Below are 20,249 nucleotides of genomic sequence, written 5' to 3'. Positions count from 1 at the left end.
AGTTGATTAACCAATAACAAAAATATATATTTATATATGACAGTTATATATTTCAATTATTAAAGGGAGAATTTGCTAGTTGCGATTCGTGCAGATAATTTTTACTTTTTGCATAAAAATATGCAGTACAGTTATACATACTCAGATGAAGAAGTTTATTAAAAATTCTATCATCGAGTACTGTTTTCATTTATATCGTATTTCTTTTTGCAATTGCAATTTGCCATTCGTTCCAAGCGTTTTGTTCCATTTAAAATAATTTTCCCTTTGCCTTAGTATAGTATATATATATTTTCCCTTTCCCTTAGTATAGTATAGTAACAGTATATTAACTCTCCCTGTGTGTGTGGTTCATCTTTGTCACTTTCTTATTTATTTAAAACGCTAAATCTATATAAAGTAATAATAGAAGAGAACAAATGAAACGTCGACGTACACGTAGCCGCGTGTGTCGGTGTATCCCCTCTATATAAGCCACTTCGCGAACGCGAACTTTCCAGATTTTAATTGGACGGACGAAACAGGGAATCGTTATTGATTTAATTAACAAGAAGTTATTCAATTCGAACGCGAAACTATTAGCCGCCGATACACCGTGCCGGTTTAATTAACGGGGAAAAGAAGAGAAAATTCATAAAATTTGCGGGGCGGGTATCGGACATCGGTAATCAAGCGCGCCGATATTAAAAAAGAAAACATAATAAGTGTCGCGCAGAAGTAAATCCCCCCGAGGCGAGGAGAGTGCGGGGGGGTCGCGTATTAACGAGAGAGAGAGAGACCGGCGCGCGAAACCGCTGGAACCGAGGCGTTAAGGGGCCACTAGATTTTTAATTAAATCCCCGCGCAACAGTCGCCGTAATTTTCCTTACCCAATTTTACGTTAAACATTTACTTGCCCCGGTAGAGAGCGAGGATTGTAATCGAAATCGTAATAACTCGTTCAGGGGGGGGCCAGTTCCGCGACGGTTAATTAACATTTACGTACAAAGTGTCCCGTAAAATATAGCGGCCGCCGCGGCAACATTCTTGCGTTTGAATATAACCTCGTAAACGAGTGAGGGAGGGGAGGAGGGGGGTGCCGTCGTTAAAAAGCAAACTGCCGGGGCGCGTAAATGGTTCGTAAGGAAAATTTTGCAACTTCTGATACCGTCGCTTCGCCAATCTCGCGTTTAATTATTTTCGAAAATTACGCGCGTACTTCTCCGTTCCGTGAAATGTCTTTATGCGGCGCTGATCGAACAATTTATGGAAACTCAACCGAGCTGGTTTCACGTTTCGTTTGAAATTTGACTTGGCTTACCTGTATCGCTAGAAATATTAATTTTACGATGGAAATATTAATTTTACGGTGGAAATATTAAATTTACGATTGAAATATTAATTTCACAATTGAAATATTAATTTCACGATTGAAATATTAATTTTACGATTGAAATATTAATTTTACGATTTAAATATTAATTTTACGATTGAAATATTAATTTTACGATCGAAATGTCGGATGATCGAGCGAAGGATATACTTTTCCTTACGAATATACTTCTTTTTTTTGGGTTTATCGATACGCAGCCGATGCCTGCCGGATGTTATACGCTCAGAAATTCTCGTTTATTTAACGAGAAACTATTCCCCCTTTCCACGGGAAAAACAGCTTTCATTTAAAACATTTTTCCTCCAACGAAATAGCTTCCGAAATATCCGATCAAATTGGTTTTCCACACCCAACGTTCGAGGACTGTACTCCATGGGCTTTCAGCGTGGCTCGCAACAAGTGAAAAAGAAAAAAAAAAGAAGAGTTCGTGAAATATTTCTGCGAGATCCATTTTTTTTTTAACGAAGTTTCTGAAAATTCACAAAGACCCCGGCTCGAGAATGCGCGGGGCTTCTGCGAGAGCACAATTTCAAGCGTTTTCGTTTCAATTTTGAAACAGTCTTTCGATCCTTTAAACAGAGAAAAATCCGTCAAAAAAAGGTAGCCTGCACGGGGCGATCGAAATAGATTGAGTTTTTTTAGGATGTCATCATCGTGGAAAAGAAACTTTTTAGAGTACGAACAATGAAAACGCTAAAGAAAGAAAAACGTCGAACCGATGAATCGCGGCGCAGCTTATCGTAGAGTAACGAAAAGACCGACTCCTCAAACATCATTAACGTTTACGAAAATATCGGACCCGCGCAAGAAGACATTTTACCGTTGATCGCCGGCCGCGCCGTTGAATTTGCATTTATATTGTATTAATTTAAGAAAAAAAAAGGAGCGGCGGTGTCGGGAAGACGAGGCTAAAGGGAAATCGCAGGGCAAGAACCGAGGGGTCGGCCAAGCCAAGAACGAAAGAAAGAAGTAACGAGGAAGCAGTTTACCCGCGTTGCCGGCTTCAATTTCCCGAATTACGCGCGCGCCCGCGGTAAAAGCGTCCGTTGTATTTGCGACCCATGAACCGAGTTACGGTCCACTTTTCCCATTCCATGCCATTCCGCTACCTTTTGCCATTTCTGCGCCCGTCCCTTGTGTATCCGTTCCTCTTCCGTTCCGTTCCCCGTTCCCCACAGATAACCAAGATTTCCTCAGCTATTCCCCCCGTCTATTTTCCCCGCGAAGAATGATACACGACGCGAAAGATAGAACCGGCAAGGAACGGTGGATCAACGCGAAGAAATCTTTCCGGTATGCGGACTCGTCCCACCGTGGACCATTGGAAGAGACGAACGCTGGGTCTCGTAACGAGAAAACCACCGAAAAGTTTGCAGTTTTCTCGCGCAGGGGTTCAACGTAATAACAAGATGGCAGATCTTTATGCGAGATAAAAATTGCGTACGTTAATTCCGAAATACAGAAGCGAAACTTTTAAAAAATAAATCATTTTAACAAGTTCGAATATCGCATACTTGATTCCTTTAAATCTGTTCGCTATTTTCAATCTACCAATTTTTGCTATAGCGTTTATGCCTAAAATTCCAACTTGATGCATCGATAAGGGGTAGTTATGGTATAAACTCAGATAATCAATTTTCTGAGATTTCTAAATTTTTATCAAATTACATTTAAAAATGGTTAAAAGCTGTTAACTGTTGCACGAGTCACGAAATTCAATTTTATAATGTATAAAATGCTCCGGGTTTTATAAAATGGTAAGTCTGGAAAACTATTTTGGATTTTCATGCTAAAACGGCTTCGACTGCAAAAGGGTTAGTATCTGACTTCTGCGGATCGTTAGGGAGCAATGTCAGTTGCGAAGCACAAAGGTGTCGATAGCGTAGTGGAAGCGTGAAGTTACTCAACCGGAGCTCGATAGTCCGCAACTGCGAAACCTATTAGACCGAATGGCGTGACTTCTACGTGGGGTACAGGTTCACGCGGTCGTTTCTAAAGTTTGCGTGACGAGCCGGCATAGTTATCAATACTAAACGAGAGGCTGTCGCATTATGAACTTATCGCGTAGACAGTTGCGAACAACTTAACCATTAAAGTTATGAGGCAGCGCTACTTTGCTACTTCATGCCCCCTCTTCTCTCTCTCTCTCTCTCTCTCTCTTTATCTCTCTCTCTCCTTTACCTACTCCAGAAATCTGCTGACTTCTTTTCTTTGCGAAGAAAAAAAGAACAGAAATCTCAGATACTCGGGAAAGTTTCAACGAAGTTACGTAGAAATTCAGGAACTCTGAAAATTTCTACAATGAAAGTTTCGAGAGGAAGAAATCTAATCTATTAATTATCGAATACTAGCATTGTTGCAGCTTTTATAAAATTAAATTTGTAACCTGACGAGGCAGAAATAATAATAACATTTCTGGTATCACAGAACATTTCTGTTCATCATTATTCACAGGTTATGATAACAAATTTGGAATATTAGAAAGAATGGTAGAAATAATTGAGAAAAAGTGTACTTACACGTTGACCGCCAATATTAAAACGTTCAAAAATTGTTATCACGTTTTCAGGTTTAATTTTATAGAATGGATCGAAGCACAATTATTTCACTTGTTTTGAGATATGTCTGACGTGATTTATTGTGTTTCTTAATGCGACAAACTGGTGACTGACACGGCGCCACCTATGTTATAGATGGCGCCACGTCGGCCACATTGTCGGCCATGTTGCAACCTGCAGCGCAGTGCACATTGCGTAGTAGAGCAAACGTCAGGTTATGCCAACGACAATAACGTGTTAATACAGCAATAAAAGAGGTCGAAATAATTGCTAGACTTTCATTTTCTGTTTTTGGCAAATGCTTCAGAAGTGATATAATTGTAAGAAGTGCAATAGATCGAAGTGGTGTCGCTAACGAAATAGGATAAATGGCTCAGTTGTTGGTCGAGAAAGATTTAGGCGAGCCGGTCTGCCATTGTTTTAGTAGAATCGGTAAAGTTAATGACGGCGCTTGTTTTCGTTTGGGCCGTGTTAATTAACCGAAAACAATGGCACTCAATCATTCATCGTATCCGCGAAAAAGAGGCACTCCGATAATTTGTAAAAACAATAGCCTGGATCGGAATCAAATTGAAATGTAAACTGGTAATTTGATAGACGTTTCGTTTAATACCATTGGTTTAATTCGTGTTTTTCTAACGAGTTTGTCTATTTTGCTTTCAGGTAGGTGGATGTATAGTTTACACGAGCAACACGAGAGAAACCGTTCACGTTGTAAAAAGGTATGCTTCTTCGGTTACTATTAAATTAATATTAAATTAAATTTGTGCGTAAATTTATTTTATCTTTCAAAATTCATCGATTAATTCTCAGTTTGAACATCGATGAATTAAGTTAGATATCTTTACTATTTAAAAGAACATTGTTGAATTAAATTGTGTATTTGTACTGCTTGAAAAATAATTCGATGAATTATATTGTATACTCCTACAGCACTTAAATGGAAATAAGATTTGTACTTTTTCATTTGTCAACAACGACAGAACGGGTTTCTTAATTGCCTGTTAGCCATTGTTGTGATAATTAATGATTCAGCATCATAAGTGCCACGCAGAGATACCATACCTGCGAAAGAGGCAAACGGCACACGATCCCCAGACCGAAGCGCAGACTGTGTGTATCCAAGCGCCTGTTCAGCGCCTAATTAAACTGGAGTTGACTCATTACCGTCAGCGAGATTAGGTTAGGGGCGAGAAGGGAGGGGACGGATCACGGACACACGACTTACCTCCGTTTCCTACGGATAACACTGCCACCGTGCACAATTTCTAGTTTATGGGGGGATAATCTCGAACGCGGATCTCCCCTCCAGGTTCTCTCGTTCTTCGCCCGCGACTTCATTTCGATCGTGAAAAGAGAAATTATGTTGGAGAACGCCGACTACCGTCGTCGCCGTGTATACGAAAACATCCGAGTTTTTCATGCCGTCTGACATTTTATTAAATTACATAGGAATTTGATTAATCGCAACGAATTTGCGCGCACGGCGTTTCCCGAGCGAACGAATGCACGGGGCCTCGTGCAATTATTATCTACGATCTACATTCTTCCAGGTGAAATTTTTCAAGCTGTTACTCGCTGGCCAACGTTAATTTATTGTGACCTCTTTGTTAAATGATTTCATCGTCGCTGCCATAGCCTATGCCGCGAACCCATAAAGTGAATCAAGCTTCTCCGAGCTTATCTTCGAGTTCCGTTCAAAGTTTGCCATGTAAAAATTTTCGTTGAATTTTAACAACTCTTCGTATCGATAAGACGATTGAGTCTCAATTAATAGAAATTCTTTTTCAATTCTTTCGTTTAATCCAATTCGATGAAAATAGAAATAATTCAGTTTAATTAAGAAATGAATCTGTCCGTGTAATTCGCTAAGAACCGTATAAAGATTAATCGCCGCTTCAGCATAATAAAGAGTGTTTCACCGTGAGCACTCGTACGCGGTGTATACGGGCGAAAGCGGTCTAATAAATCCGCGAAATTTAGAACAGCGAGATTTAAAGCGCGGCGCGTACAACCGGTATTCCGCGGCGGTCTTTTTAAAAGGAGACGAATACCTATTTGCCTAAGAACGGGCGTTAATTGTGAGCTATTGCGCGGGCGCTTTACGAAACACAGTGTATAAAAGTTAACGCTCGCTTTCGTTAGCTGTTTACCCGGTAATACCATTTCCCCTAATTCCTTTTCCACGCGAGCCAGAGATCCCGGCAAAGTAATAGCGACTGTATTACTTGGGTAGCTTATTCATACTGTCCCGCCATAACCAGGCCGCGACTAGCTCCATTAAGTGTACCAGACAGATTATATGCAACCATTTAGAATCGAGTTAAACCTTAACTGTGTACCCAGAGCCTCGGCAGTGATCTACGAATTATAGCCGGGCGAGCGTATATCGCGGCCAACTTGTAATATAAATGGAAACGCGCGACGTTACACGTAGGTGTATCCGATATGTTTCTGTGGATTAATTATTCATCGTATTAATAATCCTGCAGGAATTTTACTAGTATACATACAGCACTTTAATATAGCTAAATAACGTGCATTGAAACTAACAAACGTTGCGTTAAAAATATTGCAGCATGTATTTTCATTTCAAAGCGGGGTAATATAATCGATAAATATTATGAAAAATTGCTGCGCAACGCGGGAAATAAATTATTCATCAAGATAAAATTAATTGCGATCCGCGGATACACTTGGCGGACGCGTCTCTGAGGCTTCATTACGAATATTACTTTTCCTGTATTCATCCCCAGTCGGGCGCGAGTAACGGTAAAACTTGCGAGCGAGATATAGGCACCGTGAAACGATTAAATCGGAAGCGGGGAGAAGTTTTTCTGTTCCTAAGCTTTCCTTAAACCATCTCGAATTACGCGAGCAGCCGAGGCAAGTTTCAAGCGCCTCGCGATACTTCGGGGGGATCGGGCCGTTCGACGAGAAATCCTGAATTATCTAGACTCGCATTGTAACGCGTGCGATCTCTGTCGCAGTAGGAATATCTTAATTCTGACGAAACTGTACGCTATAAATTAGCGAGCTGCAATGACGATCGTGCACTATAATGTAATTATTAAAAAAGAAATTCTCATGTTTTTATCGTCTAACTTCCTAGAACATATACTCGATGGTATAGTATATGCCATTTATGCAATTTTGGTTGCCAGAAAAGTTGATATACTTTGAAATTCCGAGATATTAGCTTTCGATTGATATTTTATTAAAGACAAACAACAATAGTACTTTAAAATTTGTTGAGATTACTTGCTCCTCGTTGTATCGTGAACGTTCAATCTTCGTTGACGGTTTGCAACCGAAAACTGATCGGCGTGGACGACAGTCTCGCCTGCGAGTCCTCGGATTCTGTTTTGCACGGCGCTAGTCCGGTATTCTTATACTCGAAGCTGCCGTACACGTAGCCGCACAACGGGCATATCATGCGCACCTTCTTCGCGCGCTTCATCATCAGCGGCACAAAGCAAAGCGGCCAGCATCTGCCCATAAATCATCGTGTTTTTTAACGAAACGAGAATACTCGTTGTCGTATTCGCGTGAATCGGCCGTGAAAGCTGCGCAAGGTTTTTTTTTCCCCGTCGGGAAGCCGACATTCAATCAGCCCGCCTTCGAAATGCAAACTGGGTCATTTGCGTGACATTTACCGTGCCCGGAAAGGGAGAAGCAAAAATCGATTGAACGTTAAGGCTCTTTGAACTATTTAATAAATTACGCTGCAGCTGCAAGGATATTAACTGCTATTAAATAGTAGTTATTATTAACTGATATTAAAATGTTGAAACTATTCGATGGTCGTGTTAAGTTGTCTTTGATACAAGAAGTTTTTTTTCGAAAATGGATTCTTTGAAATAAAACTCGAGAACAGAAATTTTAATAACATTATTGGTTACTTGATGAACGAAATTAAAATCGCTGTTAAATATTACCTATAGTCTTCGCGCGACAGGCAGCCACCTTTGTGCTGATGGCACATAAAGGTGCCATCTTTTGTGCGAGGACTATACTTGGATGTCCATGCGAAACAAAACTGTTCTACGTAAGTTGCACAAAAATGAAAACTTAAATAAACATTTGGATTTAATATATTAATAATATATCATAATCTCCAGAAGTTGAAAATAATATTCAGAGGTTCTGAAATTCTTTTGATCTTTCTATTACTTTAAAATTCGACCAAGCAATTCTATAAACGTGTAATAAACTAATAATAATTTTTTGGATATTTAAATATTTTTCTTACTGTAGACGACCATCATTTAAGAGGAATTAGGGCAAAGTCAGATAATAAAGGCTGCGAGCGATGTCATTTTAGTAGACTTGGGCTTACCCTAAGAGGCAGAGAGCTCCGATATGCGACGTTGTCAGTTTATCTCCGCGGGCATGAAGCGTCGGCACTCCTTCCTTTTTGCATTTCGGGCAGATTTTCATTTCGTTGTGCGACTTCCACGTGTCCACTATTATCCACGGGCGAACGAATTTTAATGCCTTATCGCGGAATTACTGGGAACATAGAAACGTACCTCGGGTAGCGTAGACTTTCTTCGGCTCGCTTGTTCTGGCATTGCTGCCCGTCCTGACGGAATTCTTCGAACTTACGCGATTCGACGACTTTTTCGACGCCTCCTTTTCACCCTGGTATTTTAAACAATTTAATTATTAATATTACCGATATTATTATTATAATATTATATTATCGAACATATGTAGTCGATCTGTAATGAAGAATTTTGTTAAATGAATTTTTAGAGATGGGTGAGTCGTCGTCGAATCGCCGACGAAGTGAAATTTCGTACCTCCGGCAAATATTGACGCGAGTGCTTCGGGTGAGATTTGCGAATATGGTCGAGCAGCGTGCACGTGTCCTCCCCTTTGTCGCTGACTCGTTTGTCGCACACAGGACACCACGTGGCCGCGTACGGCTGTGACGAAAATGGTATATAAGATAATATACGGCGTCATTGAATTCTAACCTACGTAAGTCAGCGTGGACATCCGCCTTTTAGTCGTACGGCCACCAGGAATTAAACGAACGTGCTGGAACAACCTGCGCTCCGCATATCATATTTCCATATACGCGACGCGTTCTCTCACCGCGAGTTCGATGCACATTTTTCAATCGGACACACACACACATATATATACAGATATATATATTTAAGGCTAGCCGCTGTCTGCGGATATCGCATTAACAAAGTGAAGTTGTACGTTGCCAATGAAACAATTTCCTTGAATTTATCTGTTGGTGGAGCACCTCGCTCTCGGCATCCGGTTGCCAAGATCGATGCTTGGGAAACGTGAACCTCTTGAAATTATTGCGCTATAGTGACCTACTAGCGACCATTCGGTTACAAATGGTTTTAAGAGAATTGTACCGAATTAGGCGGATAATTACTTTCAGCCTACTCGTTGCATTAAATTATATTTTAAGATAAAGATAAGAATAATGAGACGTTCTTGATAATATTTCAACATTCAATATTTTAATATTTCAACATTCAATATTTTAATATTTCAATGTTCAATATTTTAATATTTCAATATTCAATTTTTTAATATTTCGATATTCAATATTTTAATATTTCAATATTCAATATTTTAATATTTCGATATTCAATATTTTAATATTTCAATATTCAATATTTTAATATCTCAATATTTTAAATATTGTCAAAATATTAATGCTAATCGCAGTTAACGTAATACACAATGCAAAGTTGGAGGATTTGAATTTCGGTAGCGCCAGGGTATAATAAACGCGCTAGATCGCAGGTTAAACCTGCACCGGAGTCATTTATCTCGGCAGCTTACCAATAATAGATATTATTATCGTTTATCGCGATAGCGAGCCGAGTCTAAGCCGAAGGGACTATTTGGGCTGGCTGGTGCTTTCTTATCGCTGGCTCGCCAGGAGCTAAGCCCTCGGCCTGGCCGCGTTACGTTACGCGTGTCCGGGGAAAGCCTCTCGCCCGGTTAACTTTGATAACGCGTCAGTCGTACCACGCTGCAGTTTAATCAAATTCTTTTCCAGGATGCAGCTTAATCAACTTCTTAGGCGCCCCGCTTTTTGCATTGTGCCCCGTTAAGTTTGCTTCTTTCACGAGGTAGCTGACTGGCTGGCTGGCTGTTGCTAATCAGCGCAAACGTGTACCTAATTTCGCGCAAGTTGGCAGCGCCCAGGCTACGCGGATACCTTAATCAGCTGCTTAGGTGGGATAATCACCTCCTAAGGTAGCTTAATGACCTCCTTCTTCCTTTTCCGAAGTAACAGCGTCGAATCACTTCGGCAGGGAGCTCGCCAAAGTACCAGCCGCGGATCATTCGACATAAATCACTGTTATTACCGCGGTATTTAAGTTGCTGTCTTAACCGGGGATCGCTCGATTCGGTGTTAACCCTTCAATAACGTGCCGGAATAATCTACGATCGTTGGGTCGACGATCTTCTTAATTAATAGTTATTTTCGTCCGTCTGGTTAGCGCCTGTAATAAATGAATTAATATGGCAAACAGATCGGAAAATTCAGAGAAATCGTAAATTGTTGATTGAAATGTTTTTTCGTTCTTTATGAAATCAGTAAATTTCACGACCGTGAAATATTTCAAAAGTAAATCAGATTTTCAGGAATTTATTCTTTACAATACGTGAATAATTATGGACCGAGGGTAATTTTTAATGTACGTTTTTGTATATTTCTATTTTTTAGTATTTCTGGTATAGAAATGTACAAATGTGTATATTAGAAATTACTTTAATTTATAATTTTTTTAAATTGCTTCAGAAATTATTTTAAATTTAAAAATTATTTAAAATGTAAAAATTACTTTATTTCGATACTAGAAATGCTAAAAAATAGAAATATACAAAGTACGATATTTCGTTAACTTTCGTTAGCAAAATATATTTCTAAGCGAAATACTATCGACTTATCGTACGCGGACCGGTATGCGAAGAATTCGTCGATCGACCCTCCGTCACGAGAATGAGTCCGCTCTTTGATCCGCGCGTCGAGAAATTCTCTCTTTTATGCGTCGCAGAAAGTATCAATCACCGTACGTTCCTGTTTCCCTATAAATCAAGAGAGTTACGATCCCGGCGATTTTTATTTCGAACAAAGCCAAAAGGGGCGGAATAAAAAGGGGCTCGGGGTAGTCGTCGTCGTCGTCGTCGCGTTTCTTTCTTTTTTTTTTCACGAAATCGAAATTCATGACAAGCTCGCTCTCTCCGCGCCGTTGAATCTCCTACAAAAGGACGGCGAAGTGTAAATCCGTCGCCGACGGCGCACGGATTCTGATGCACCTCGCCCACGAGACCCTCCCCGGTCGCCGGGGTTTATCTTTTTATCGACGACCATCGGCGCGTTCCCCTCCGCAAGAAAAAGAAGCTCTCCAGGTGTGCGGAGCAGCCCGGTTCAGCCCGGACGGTGGATAACTGTAGTTGGCCCTTGCCACGCTCTGCCATCCTCCTACCTGACCTAATTTTCTGACCCACTGACAACGGTACTCTCAATAAATCGTGTTGTCACGCCGCCGTCGGCCTGATCATCGTCCCGTGCGAACACCAACACTTTTACCGCCGTGAAAATCGCGCGGATGCACCGGTTAATTACCGATGCGCCGTCGTAAAATAATCGTTGCCTCCTCGGTCGATGCTCTGTTCAATTGTTACACGTGAAGAAACAGTACCTGCTATGGAACGCTTTTCACTGTGTCAGATTATTGTTGACTATACAGGGTGTCCCGAAAATTCTAGCACAACCGAGCAGATGGTGATTCTACATCGAAAAAGAAGAAAACATTTTGGTATAACGTCTTTTCATCCGGAGCTCCGTTTTCGCGATAATCGACTTCAAAGTTCGTTCATAGAATTTGGACTATTACGATTTCCCAGACACCCAGTATACATCAGCAATACCTGTGGGCATCGCTGTTGGCGTTTAGCCTCCGTTCTCCGTTCCGTCCGGGCGTCTCCTAAATTACGTTCGTTTGCGATCGTGATTATTAATTTTTGATATATTATTTCCATACTCAGGCGCTAACGAATTTTTGATATCAAACCAAATTATTCGCCTCCGCCTGAAATCGGGCAGCCGGCAGAACAAATACGCGGCCCCGTCTGTTTCACCAAATGAAAAGCTTTTGCTCGGGAAGCATCTGTATTTTTAAATACGTCAATGTTTTAAAACTTTGATGCGATTTATATAATTCGGCTGAATAAATCGAACGTTTCTTGCTTTATAAGATCCGTTATTTTGTTTCTCGGTGATCGAGCAAAATATCTATTAATTTGAATAAATTAACGAGGAGAAATAAATGATATTTTTTACTTTTTACTGAAAAGTTTCGACTATGCTGTGGACCTTAAATTCACTATAATTATTAATAGTTATTATAATAGTTATGATTGCAAAGCATCTTCGAGAACAGTGACATAAAAATTGTTGAAAATACCTCGCACGTCATTCGAGATAAAGTTATCTTTTAATAAAACCCTTCAATCCTCTACTTTTACCAGCTTGTATAATTAAAGGAAATACCTGATAAATTATTTTATTACAGTATCTTACTTTCTCCATACTATAATGGTTCATTAGCGGGTAACATCCCCGTGACGGCCTGGAGCGCAAAGGGTTAATAATTCGCGAAACAGATTCTTTTTTCCCCCAGTCTCGAAAAATAATGAAAAACGGGCTTTCCGCGCAGCTTGAGGAAATGTAGGTCTATTAAGTTCCGCGCCGTCCATCATATTTACCGTACCCTTCTCGAGCAGACTTCCATTTAATTTGGAGTTTAAGTAATTTTTTTCAGAGATCAATACTTCGGAAATAGGGTAGATTTTCTCGGCGGTGCGAACGCGCGCTGCTAGCGCTGCCGGTTCTTACCCGCCCGCCTTCGCGTTTCGAAACGCTTCTCTCGCGATTTCGGTCCACTTTTCAATGAACTTTCCGTTCTGCAAACAACTTTTTTTTTTTCTCAGCCGGTTAGAGGAAAATTCTGTCGAATCGTTACGGTACAACGCAAAATGCACTCGTAACAAGCGAATAAATGCGACAAAAAGCTTTGAGAAACCGAAGCTGATATTGTTGCATCGTTGTCGACACGTGGAGATTATTAAAAGAAATAAACGAATCTCGATTTGTTCCCTCTTTCTCTCAATTCACTTGGAAAATTCCGAATTTATTTGTTTATTTCGAATCGCCAGTCTATCCGCCGCAGACGAATTATAATTTAAACAATATTTATTATCAGCGAACAATGTTAAAACCGAGCTGATATTAAAACAGAAGCTTATACTATATCCGCGAATATCGGAAACATTTTGTTCGGTGATCGCTGCGTCGACAATCGGTTCTCGCATTGTTTGCCACCGACACGCGCGTGTCCCGCTCGCGTACGCGTTTCCAAAGTGGCGGTCGAAAAATAAAAAAAATACCGGTACGATCTTATAAATTGACAAGCCAAGTGAAGCATCCTGTATATGATATATTGAACACAATGAATCACCATTTACGTGAATTAATCGAATTAAGAGATGATCGCCAGAGCTGTTCGGTACCATCCACGCTTCGCTGCGTCATATTGTAGCTCTCGAATCGAGCGATACCGTTCATTGCCGGAAACGAGGCACAGGATACACGGGCCGCGTGTTCCGAACATTAACTGGAACGTTGACTATATCGTTCCTAATGCGCTCGTGTTCCTCGCGCATAGTACTATCTCTAAATAATATTTAGAATTATCGGTATAATGCTCTCCTTCCGTTGTAACTCTTTCGCGTTGAGGCCCCGTGGTCGATTGTAATACCGCTTCGAAGTACACGGGCTCACGATGTACACTGTACAGCTGTATTATAAAGCAGGATGTGTATCAAAGTTATTTCTATATCGATTAGATTTTTATCAATTATTTTTATATCATTTTGCCGCGTTTATAGCAAAAGCGAGGATTTCGATTAAGGAGAAACGAAGAAAATAAATATATTTCTATAAAAGTCAGATTTCTATGAATCCTTACAATGGACTATTTTATTTATGATAAGGACAAAAACAGAGCTTTAGTTGACATAATTTCAGTAAAATATCTTTTTTATCTCTCAAGTTGATAGATCGCTGAATAAAAAAGAAAACCACGTGAAAATCCGCGCTGTGCTCGTTACGCTACATCTAGTGCATAATAACAGATTTTGCATATTTCGCGTGCGTACGAACATCGCGCAGGCAACTTACGAAAAACCATCGAGCTAAAACAGCGATCGTCACCCGGCGATCTTTTCCATGTCCGGTACCTGGGAACAGGGAACGCCGTTAATTTCGTTTTCACGTAGAAACGGTGCGCGCGTCGCGGCCAGACATCGTCCCCTTATCTCACGATCTCTCCCTATTCTCATGTCACCGATTTACAAAAGCTCCATGAATAAAAGCCAAAGGATATTATTTCCGTGCGCGCGCGCGCGCGCGCCGGTGTGGCCGTGTTCGACGCCCACACACGTGGCCACCGTCGTCGAACCCGATACTCTTCCCGGTGTGACGTTACCATTTTGTAGAAAATGGAAATGGAAGTGTGTCACTGGGTCAATGGACCTCCTTCCTTCCTTCGTTTCTCTCTCCCTCCCTCCCCACCCGTTCTTGTTCTACTCTCTTTCTTCGCTCGGGTTCCACGGATGCATTAGTTCCAGACGCGACCGCTACCTTTTTGTCTGGTGTTTCGCCGCGCCCCGCCCCGCCCCGCCTGCCTTCCTCCAGCCGTCGAACTTCTCTTATTCACTTTCGTTTCCTTCCTCTCCCGGGGCTCCCGTAGCCGTGGAACGATTCCGCCGCCCGGCCAAAGACGCTGAAATTCCATGGAAGAAATAACGGATCGATGACGGGGGGTGGAGGGGAGCCGACCGAAAAGCTTCTGTTTCCCCGGCCAACGAAGCCCGGTCGCTCGGACGACGCGCGGCCCCGAAAATCTGACGGAAATGGTTTCGTTATTTTGGTTAATTTAAAATGGACAAAAACAGTAAATTCTTTTACTGGAATTCTTTTGTTAAAGATGGAAGAAAGTGGTCTCTAGTAATGGGCAATACTTTGAGTGAACTGATCTTCAATGTTATATTTTAAATAAAGCTTTCGTTTTGGGAAAGGAAACAGCGAGAACTTGTTCAGGGTCCTATTTAATATTAAATAATAAATATAGTAATATTTCGAGCCCCTTTTCGCCGGATAGTTCGCGGGTAAACTCGAACGAATTTCGCCGCGATCGTTTTTCTTGGCAAGTGTTAATTAGAGACGGCTCCTCAGAAGACCAGACGCGCGATACGCACCGCTGCTCATAATAGCTGTCCGCCCAACTCTAATTACTCGGGACTCGTAACGTACAAGGTATACGAATGGGGTGGACAGCTGTTATGAATATCGATACCGGCGCTTTACCACTCGCGGAAAACTGGTCGTAATAGTCGCGACGATGCCGATTATTGTTTTTAATTAATAGCCGACGAGCGTTCGATTAGCAGGCGAACCGGCATCGTTCCGTTGGAATTGTATTGGCGAATTAGAGCTGCAATCATGCTTATATTGTTTATCACAATTTTCGCGATTTATAATGTTCGACTTGAATTAAAAAATCAGAGATAGTTTTAAACGTACAATAATTTATATTGAAGTGAAGATTGCTTAAACGATATTAAAAAAATAATAAATATACGTTGTATGCACGTAAAATTTTAAAAAGTTTAATTAACGCGATATTAAAAATTTATGAAATTCAGTTGCAGAAACAGTGTTTCGGAAAAACCATGTTACAGTTTTTTCAACGCTGTAACGTATCATTGAAATCGCTACACGCTTTGGACGAAATCGTGAAATATTAAAGACACGTGGAAAGTGTAAAAAAAACAAACAATTTTCTATCCCCTCGATACGGAAAATCCTTTAAACCAATTTTTCATGGAGAATAGCCGTCGACAATGTACATACAATGTATATACGCGGTGTTACATGTACAATATCGCAATTTTCTGCAGTTATTGATGTACCATGTGTGCTAGTCAAGGGTTAAGAGGCAATCTAGGGTGTTTTACTGCCGAAGCGACAGTGATATAAAATATATAATAACGAGTCCCCCTGTTATTGAAGTAGGGGGCATGCTTGGTTGTATACTACGGTCAGGGCAGTAAACCCGGGGAGGCTATAAAGAGGGGGATTAGGATCTTGCGATCAACAAAGGATGTTCCGAGACTGTTAAGAACAAAATCATCTCTGCGTAACTTCGCTCGACACCATGACTTCTTTTTTTTTTTATTAAAGTAAGCTGATTGGAGTTATCTTATAGAATTATGAAATTGTTTTAAAAATGGATAATTGTAAAAATGGATAATTGCGAAAACCATTATGGAAGGAATAAATTGATAAACAGTAAAAGAAGAACACTTTTGTATTCTATGACAAATTATTTTTCATGTGAATTTCCGATGAATTTTTATTTGTCAGTGTCGAATTAAAGTTAACTTATTTATCTTTATTTCTTCTCAATAATCCACGTGAAATTGTGCCCAACTCTGATTACAATACGGGGGACATAGAATGATGTATATCTATTAATCCTCTGGTTACCATCGAGCTATTATAGGAATGCCTCTATGAACCGCAATAATTCCACTTTATCGAGTTCATCAATCTAAATATTAACGTGTCGATGCGCCGCCGTACATTGTTATAATCGACCGATTGTTTATCGGTCACAAATAAACCAAACTATTACAGCTCAATCAGTTATTGCATAATATTAATCAAAATTCACTGAATTTCGATTGAACGAAGCGGCGACACGCCGATTGCGATACTGATACGACGCAGTCACGGGTTTCACGGTTGAATTGCGCAAATGACAGTAGTATAGCGTCCTGTACAATTCTGTGGCGATGGTAAATCATCGATATGTAAGTGCTGAGTAAAATATCTTAAAAATAGAATACCTGTCGAAGATATAGCAAAAATAAATACGAAATAATTGAACTTTAATAATGTAATCGTTAAAAATAAAATTAGTAGGAAATAGTATAATTATCACATGAAAATTATCATACTAAATTAAAACCCACTTTGCAATGTATATTTCTTTATTTAAATATTCGTTCGAACTGTTCCAGATCTGCGACTCGAATTTTCGAAATCGTAAAAAGTGATTAAAGCCCGGATAATTAAAAGCGGCGGTTATCACGTGATCGACTGGAGAACGTTTTTCTATAATTCCATCGCGATAACAAAAAGAAAATGATTTCTAATGAAAGGAGCATATCGAGGACCCCGGTTATACGATCCAGCATTTAATCTGGGGTTCGTAAAATAATCTTAAAACGAACCCGCTCGGGTTATTAACAGCGCCTTACCGCCTCGTGCGCGTATGATAAATCGCGCGGGAGCGCGCGCGCGCAGAAAAGAAAAAAAAACATCTTATTAAAAGCATGATGAGGCTTTCACCTGCGCCTGCAGATGTTGGGCGCGATTCATCACACCGACAAAAGTGGCGGGGCGGTGTGTGTGTGTGTGTGCGTGTGTTGTAAGTGTACTCCGGGCAAACCAGCTCCCGTAAAATCATGGTTTTAACACGTTCCATGCCGACTACGAGTTATTTTATAGCCGGCGCGCACGCGAAATTTTCTGTTTAACACATCGGTCTAAGAGATATAACTTCTCGCGATTCCATAAAACGGGTGCGTAAATAAAATTGTGTACGTTGCCGACCGTAAAATCGCGTCGAAAATTGTTTTCCGCGAAAGCTAAACGCAGACGTTCCGCACAACAAGCCGATAACATTTGTTCGAACGCGTGTCGTTCGTTGTTTAACCGGTTAACTGTGATTGACGAGTATACTCGTCGCGGCTCGATCCCGGCGACACAAAAAACTGTTCGCACTTTTAACCCTTTGGCTACGGCAGTCTTTGGCACGGCCGTAGTTTTTCGTTAGTGTATTAAAATATTCAATATATTGAATTTTGTTACATTAAACCGATGTTACTTGAAGTGGACAATAATCTTAAGCTTTGTTTACAATATATAATTAATGAAATTTAATAATAAACGGGGGCGATATTCCATCTGGACGCCTATTGGCGCCTACAGTACCGGGAAGCCAACATGTTTCGGACACCAATAGGCGCCAACAGTAGTCAAAGGGTTAATTGAGGGCGCCACAGTTAACTGGTTAATAAAATGGGCGCTGAAAGGATCCCGATGGGTATGGTAAGATCAAAAGGTACGGTAACCCGGGTTGAAAAAGAATTTTCGGAAATCGGCCCGGTAAATACTCGCGAAAGCCGCGGAGGGATGCGTGTATTATGCGCGTTCCGCGGAGTAGTCGGATAAAAACTCGTTGCAACGAACAATGGCGTCGATGGCTACACTCGCTCGTGTGTATACGTACACCGTGGCACGTCATGCGAATCGACGCGGCTATAAATCTCTCTCTTTTCCTTCGCAATGAAAAATACAAGCGAAGGCGTCTCCGGTTCAGAGGACATCTTTGTCAGTCATCGATCACCCGCCGCCTTTACAATGAAATTTGCAAGTGAAACTTTATCGGTCGCGACACACGCGCGAATCGTTCGGCTCCGTGAATTTTTATCATTTCGTTCTTCTTTTTTCCCTTTTTTTTTTTAAAAGCGTAGTCCATCCATTTCCGTTAAAATGTCTACGCAATCAATAATCCGGCGACGAATAAAATTCTCGGACAGGATCTTTCCGTTCTCCGGCGAGTACGAATCGCCGCGGTACGAGATCACAAGATCCTGTGGAAATGAAAATTTTCCACGGAAAAATCATTGTATTAACGCGTTGATTGCTGGCGTCAGTCATCGGTGACTGACACCGAACTCTCCGTTCAGGCCGCGTCAGTCATCGGCGACTGACAGTGTAAAATACGATATAAAACTAAAAGAATTTACATTGTTCTAAGTTGTCACCTAAAATTTATTCGAAGTCCTCTGAATTTTTATTTAACACTGGATTCTGTTACCGATGTATTAGAAATATTAACGCGTTAACTAAATACACTTAACGTGTTAATTAACGTGTTAAAATTCGACGAATCGCCGATTTGGAAATGACGCGAGGGAAAGGGGGGGATTTTCCGAGACAGCGACGCGCATAATTAATCGATACTCGTTTTCGCCGACACGCGCTCCACGGAGGTCAGTCTTTAACCTTTTTACGTTTCCTTCCTTCCTTCCTTCCTTCCTTCCTTCCTTCCTTCCTTCCCTCCCTCCTTCCTGCGAGTATTTTTTTTCCATTAACCTCATTAACTACATTTCGCTTAATTACCCACGGGAGTCACTTCTCTCTGTTGAACGAACTGTTTTCCAGGAACGCACGAAACTCCATTCGCGTTTCTGGTTGCGCGAGCCGGGTAATGAACGCGACCTTAATGAACCGGAAAGCGCATCAATGATTCCGGCCATATGCCGGGCGCGTGTAATTACGCGATTGTCATAAGTCGAAGTGATTAAGCGGTTAATTAAAGATTGTCCCGTGCCTGTCGACCGCGCTCGATAAAAATTCGAATTTCACTTTGTTTCGTAACTGTTTGGATGTACAGTCGCTGACAAATGTGTCTGGTTAGGTCAGGTTAGAATTCTTTTTATTATACAATGACTGTGATGTATTGGTTTAATTTTGTCTGTTTGGTCTTCTAACTATCTATCGATATATTCTTTATCTGAGAATATATCGATGATTGAATGAAATTTAGTTTTGCTTTTCAATTACAAATGAAATAGAATCCACGTTGACAAAAATATAATAAATAAAAGCCAAAGCATCCTAGTTTTATTTTGCGATAACCCTCGTAGATTCAATTTTCTGCTCACGCGCGTTTCATTGAAAATAAATCGCAAGCAAATAAAAAAATTAAAATAAATCGTAATAGATTAACCATACATAAAATCAGTTTCTCAAATTTTTTAACAGTAAAACGCGTAAAGTAACCGATGTCACCGCGAACGTTGAAAGATCCTCGCCGGATATTTCCCGATAAACTTTTACTTTCGTCATTTGATTTTGCTAGAGGTAGATATTTTACTTCGGACGTACAAGATATTTCGTTTATCTGACCAGGCATGGAAAGCCCCCGCGGTGGTCGTGTGTATGCCCCGGCGACGGTAGCATGTACCACGGTTCTTTTTAATCTGCTTAGGGAGCAACAGTCTAATCGAAACGCGACGAATATCCACATCAGGCTGACCCCGTGGGGCCAACGAGATGCCTATCTCCCTGACAATTTGTACCGGACCATGGAGTCGGACAGGCCCAAGTGTCTGATGCTAGTCGGTGA

The 20,249-nt window shown here is 40.8% G+C and overlaps 2 protein-coding genes across 2 annotated transcripts in view; one reads left to right on the top strand and one right to left on the bottom strand.

The window, feature by feature from the left end:
* Positions 1-20,249, top strand: part of LOC144474819 (uncharacterized) — a 292,010-nt gene that overhangs the window by 202,396 nt on the left and 69,365 nt on the right. The window lies entirely within an intron of this gene.
* LOC144475273 (uncharacterized) lies at positions 7,217-8,934 on the bottom strand. The gene is made up of 5 exons (XM_078190995.1): positions 8,917-8,934; positions 8,736-8,861; positions 8,463-8,574; positions 8,270-8,396; positions 7,217-7,421 (listed from the first exon to the last, which is right to left on the bottom strand). Exons 1-5 carry the CDS (start codon positions 8,932-8,934, stop codon positions 7,217-7,219), a joined length of 588 nt encoding a protein of 195 aa, XP_078047121.1.

The sequence above is a fragment of the Augochlora pura genome, chromosome 9 (genome assembly GCF_028453695.1).
Source record: "Augochlora pura isolate Apur16 chromosome 9, APUR_v2.2.1, whole genome shotgun sequence".
Lineage (NCBI taxonomy): Eukaryota > Metazoa > Arthropoda > Insecta > Hymenoptera > Halictidae > Augochlora > Augochlora pura.
This window is presented reverse-complemented; position numbering and strand designations above follow the sequence as displayed.

Excerpts from the sequence above, each read along its gene's own strand:
- LOC144475273 (XM_078190995.1), bottom strand. Across the intron at positions 8,575-8,735 it reads CGCGTCAATATTTGCCGGAG|GGTGAAAAGGAGGCGTCGAA; the intron begins GTACGAAATTTC and ends TTAAAATACCAG. Across the intron at positions 8,397-8,462 it reads GAAAGTCTACGCTACCCGAG|TGGACACGTGGAAGTCGCAC; the intron begins GTACGTTTCTAT and ends CGTGGATAATAG.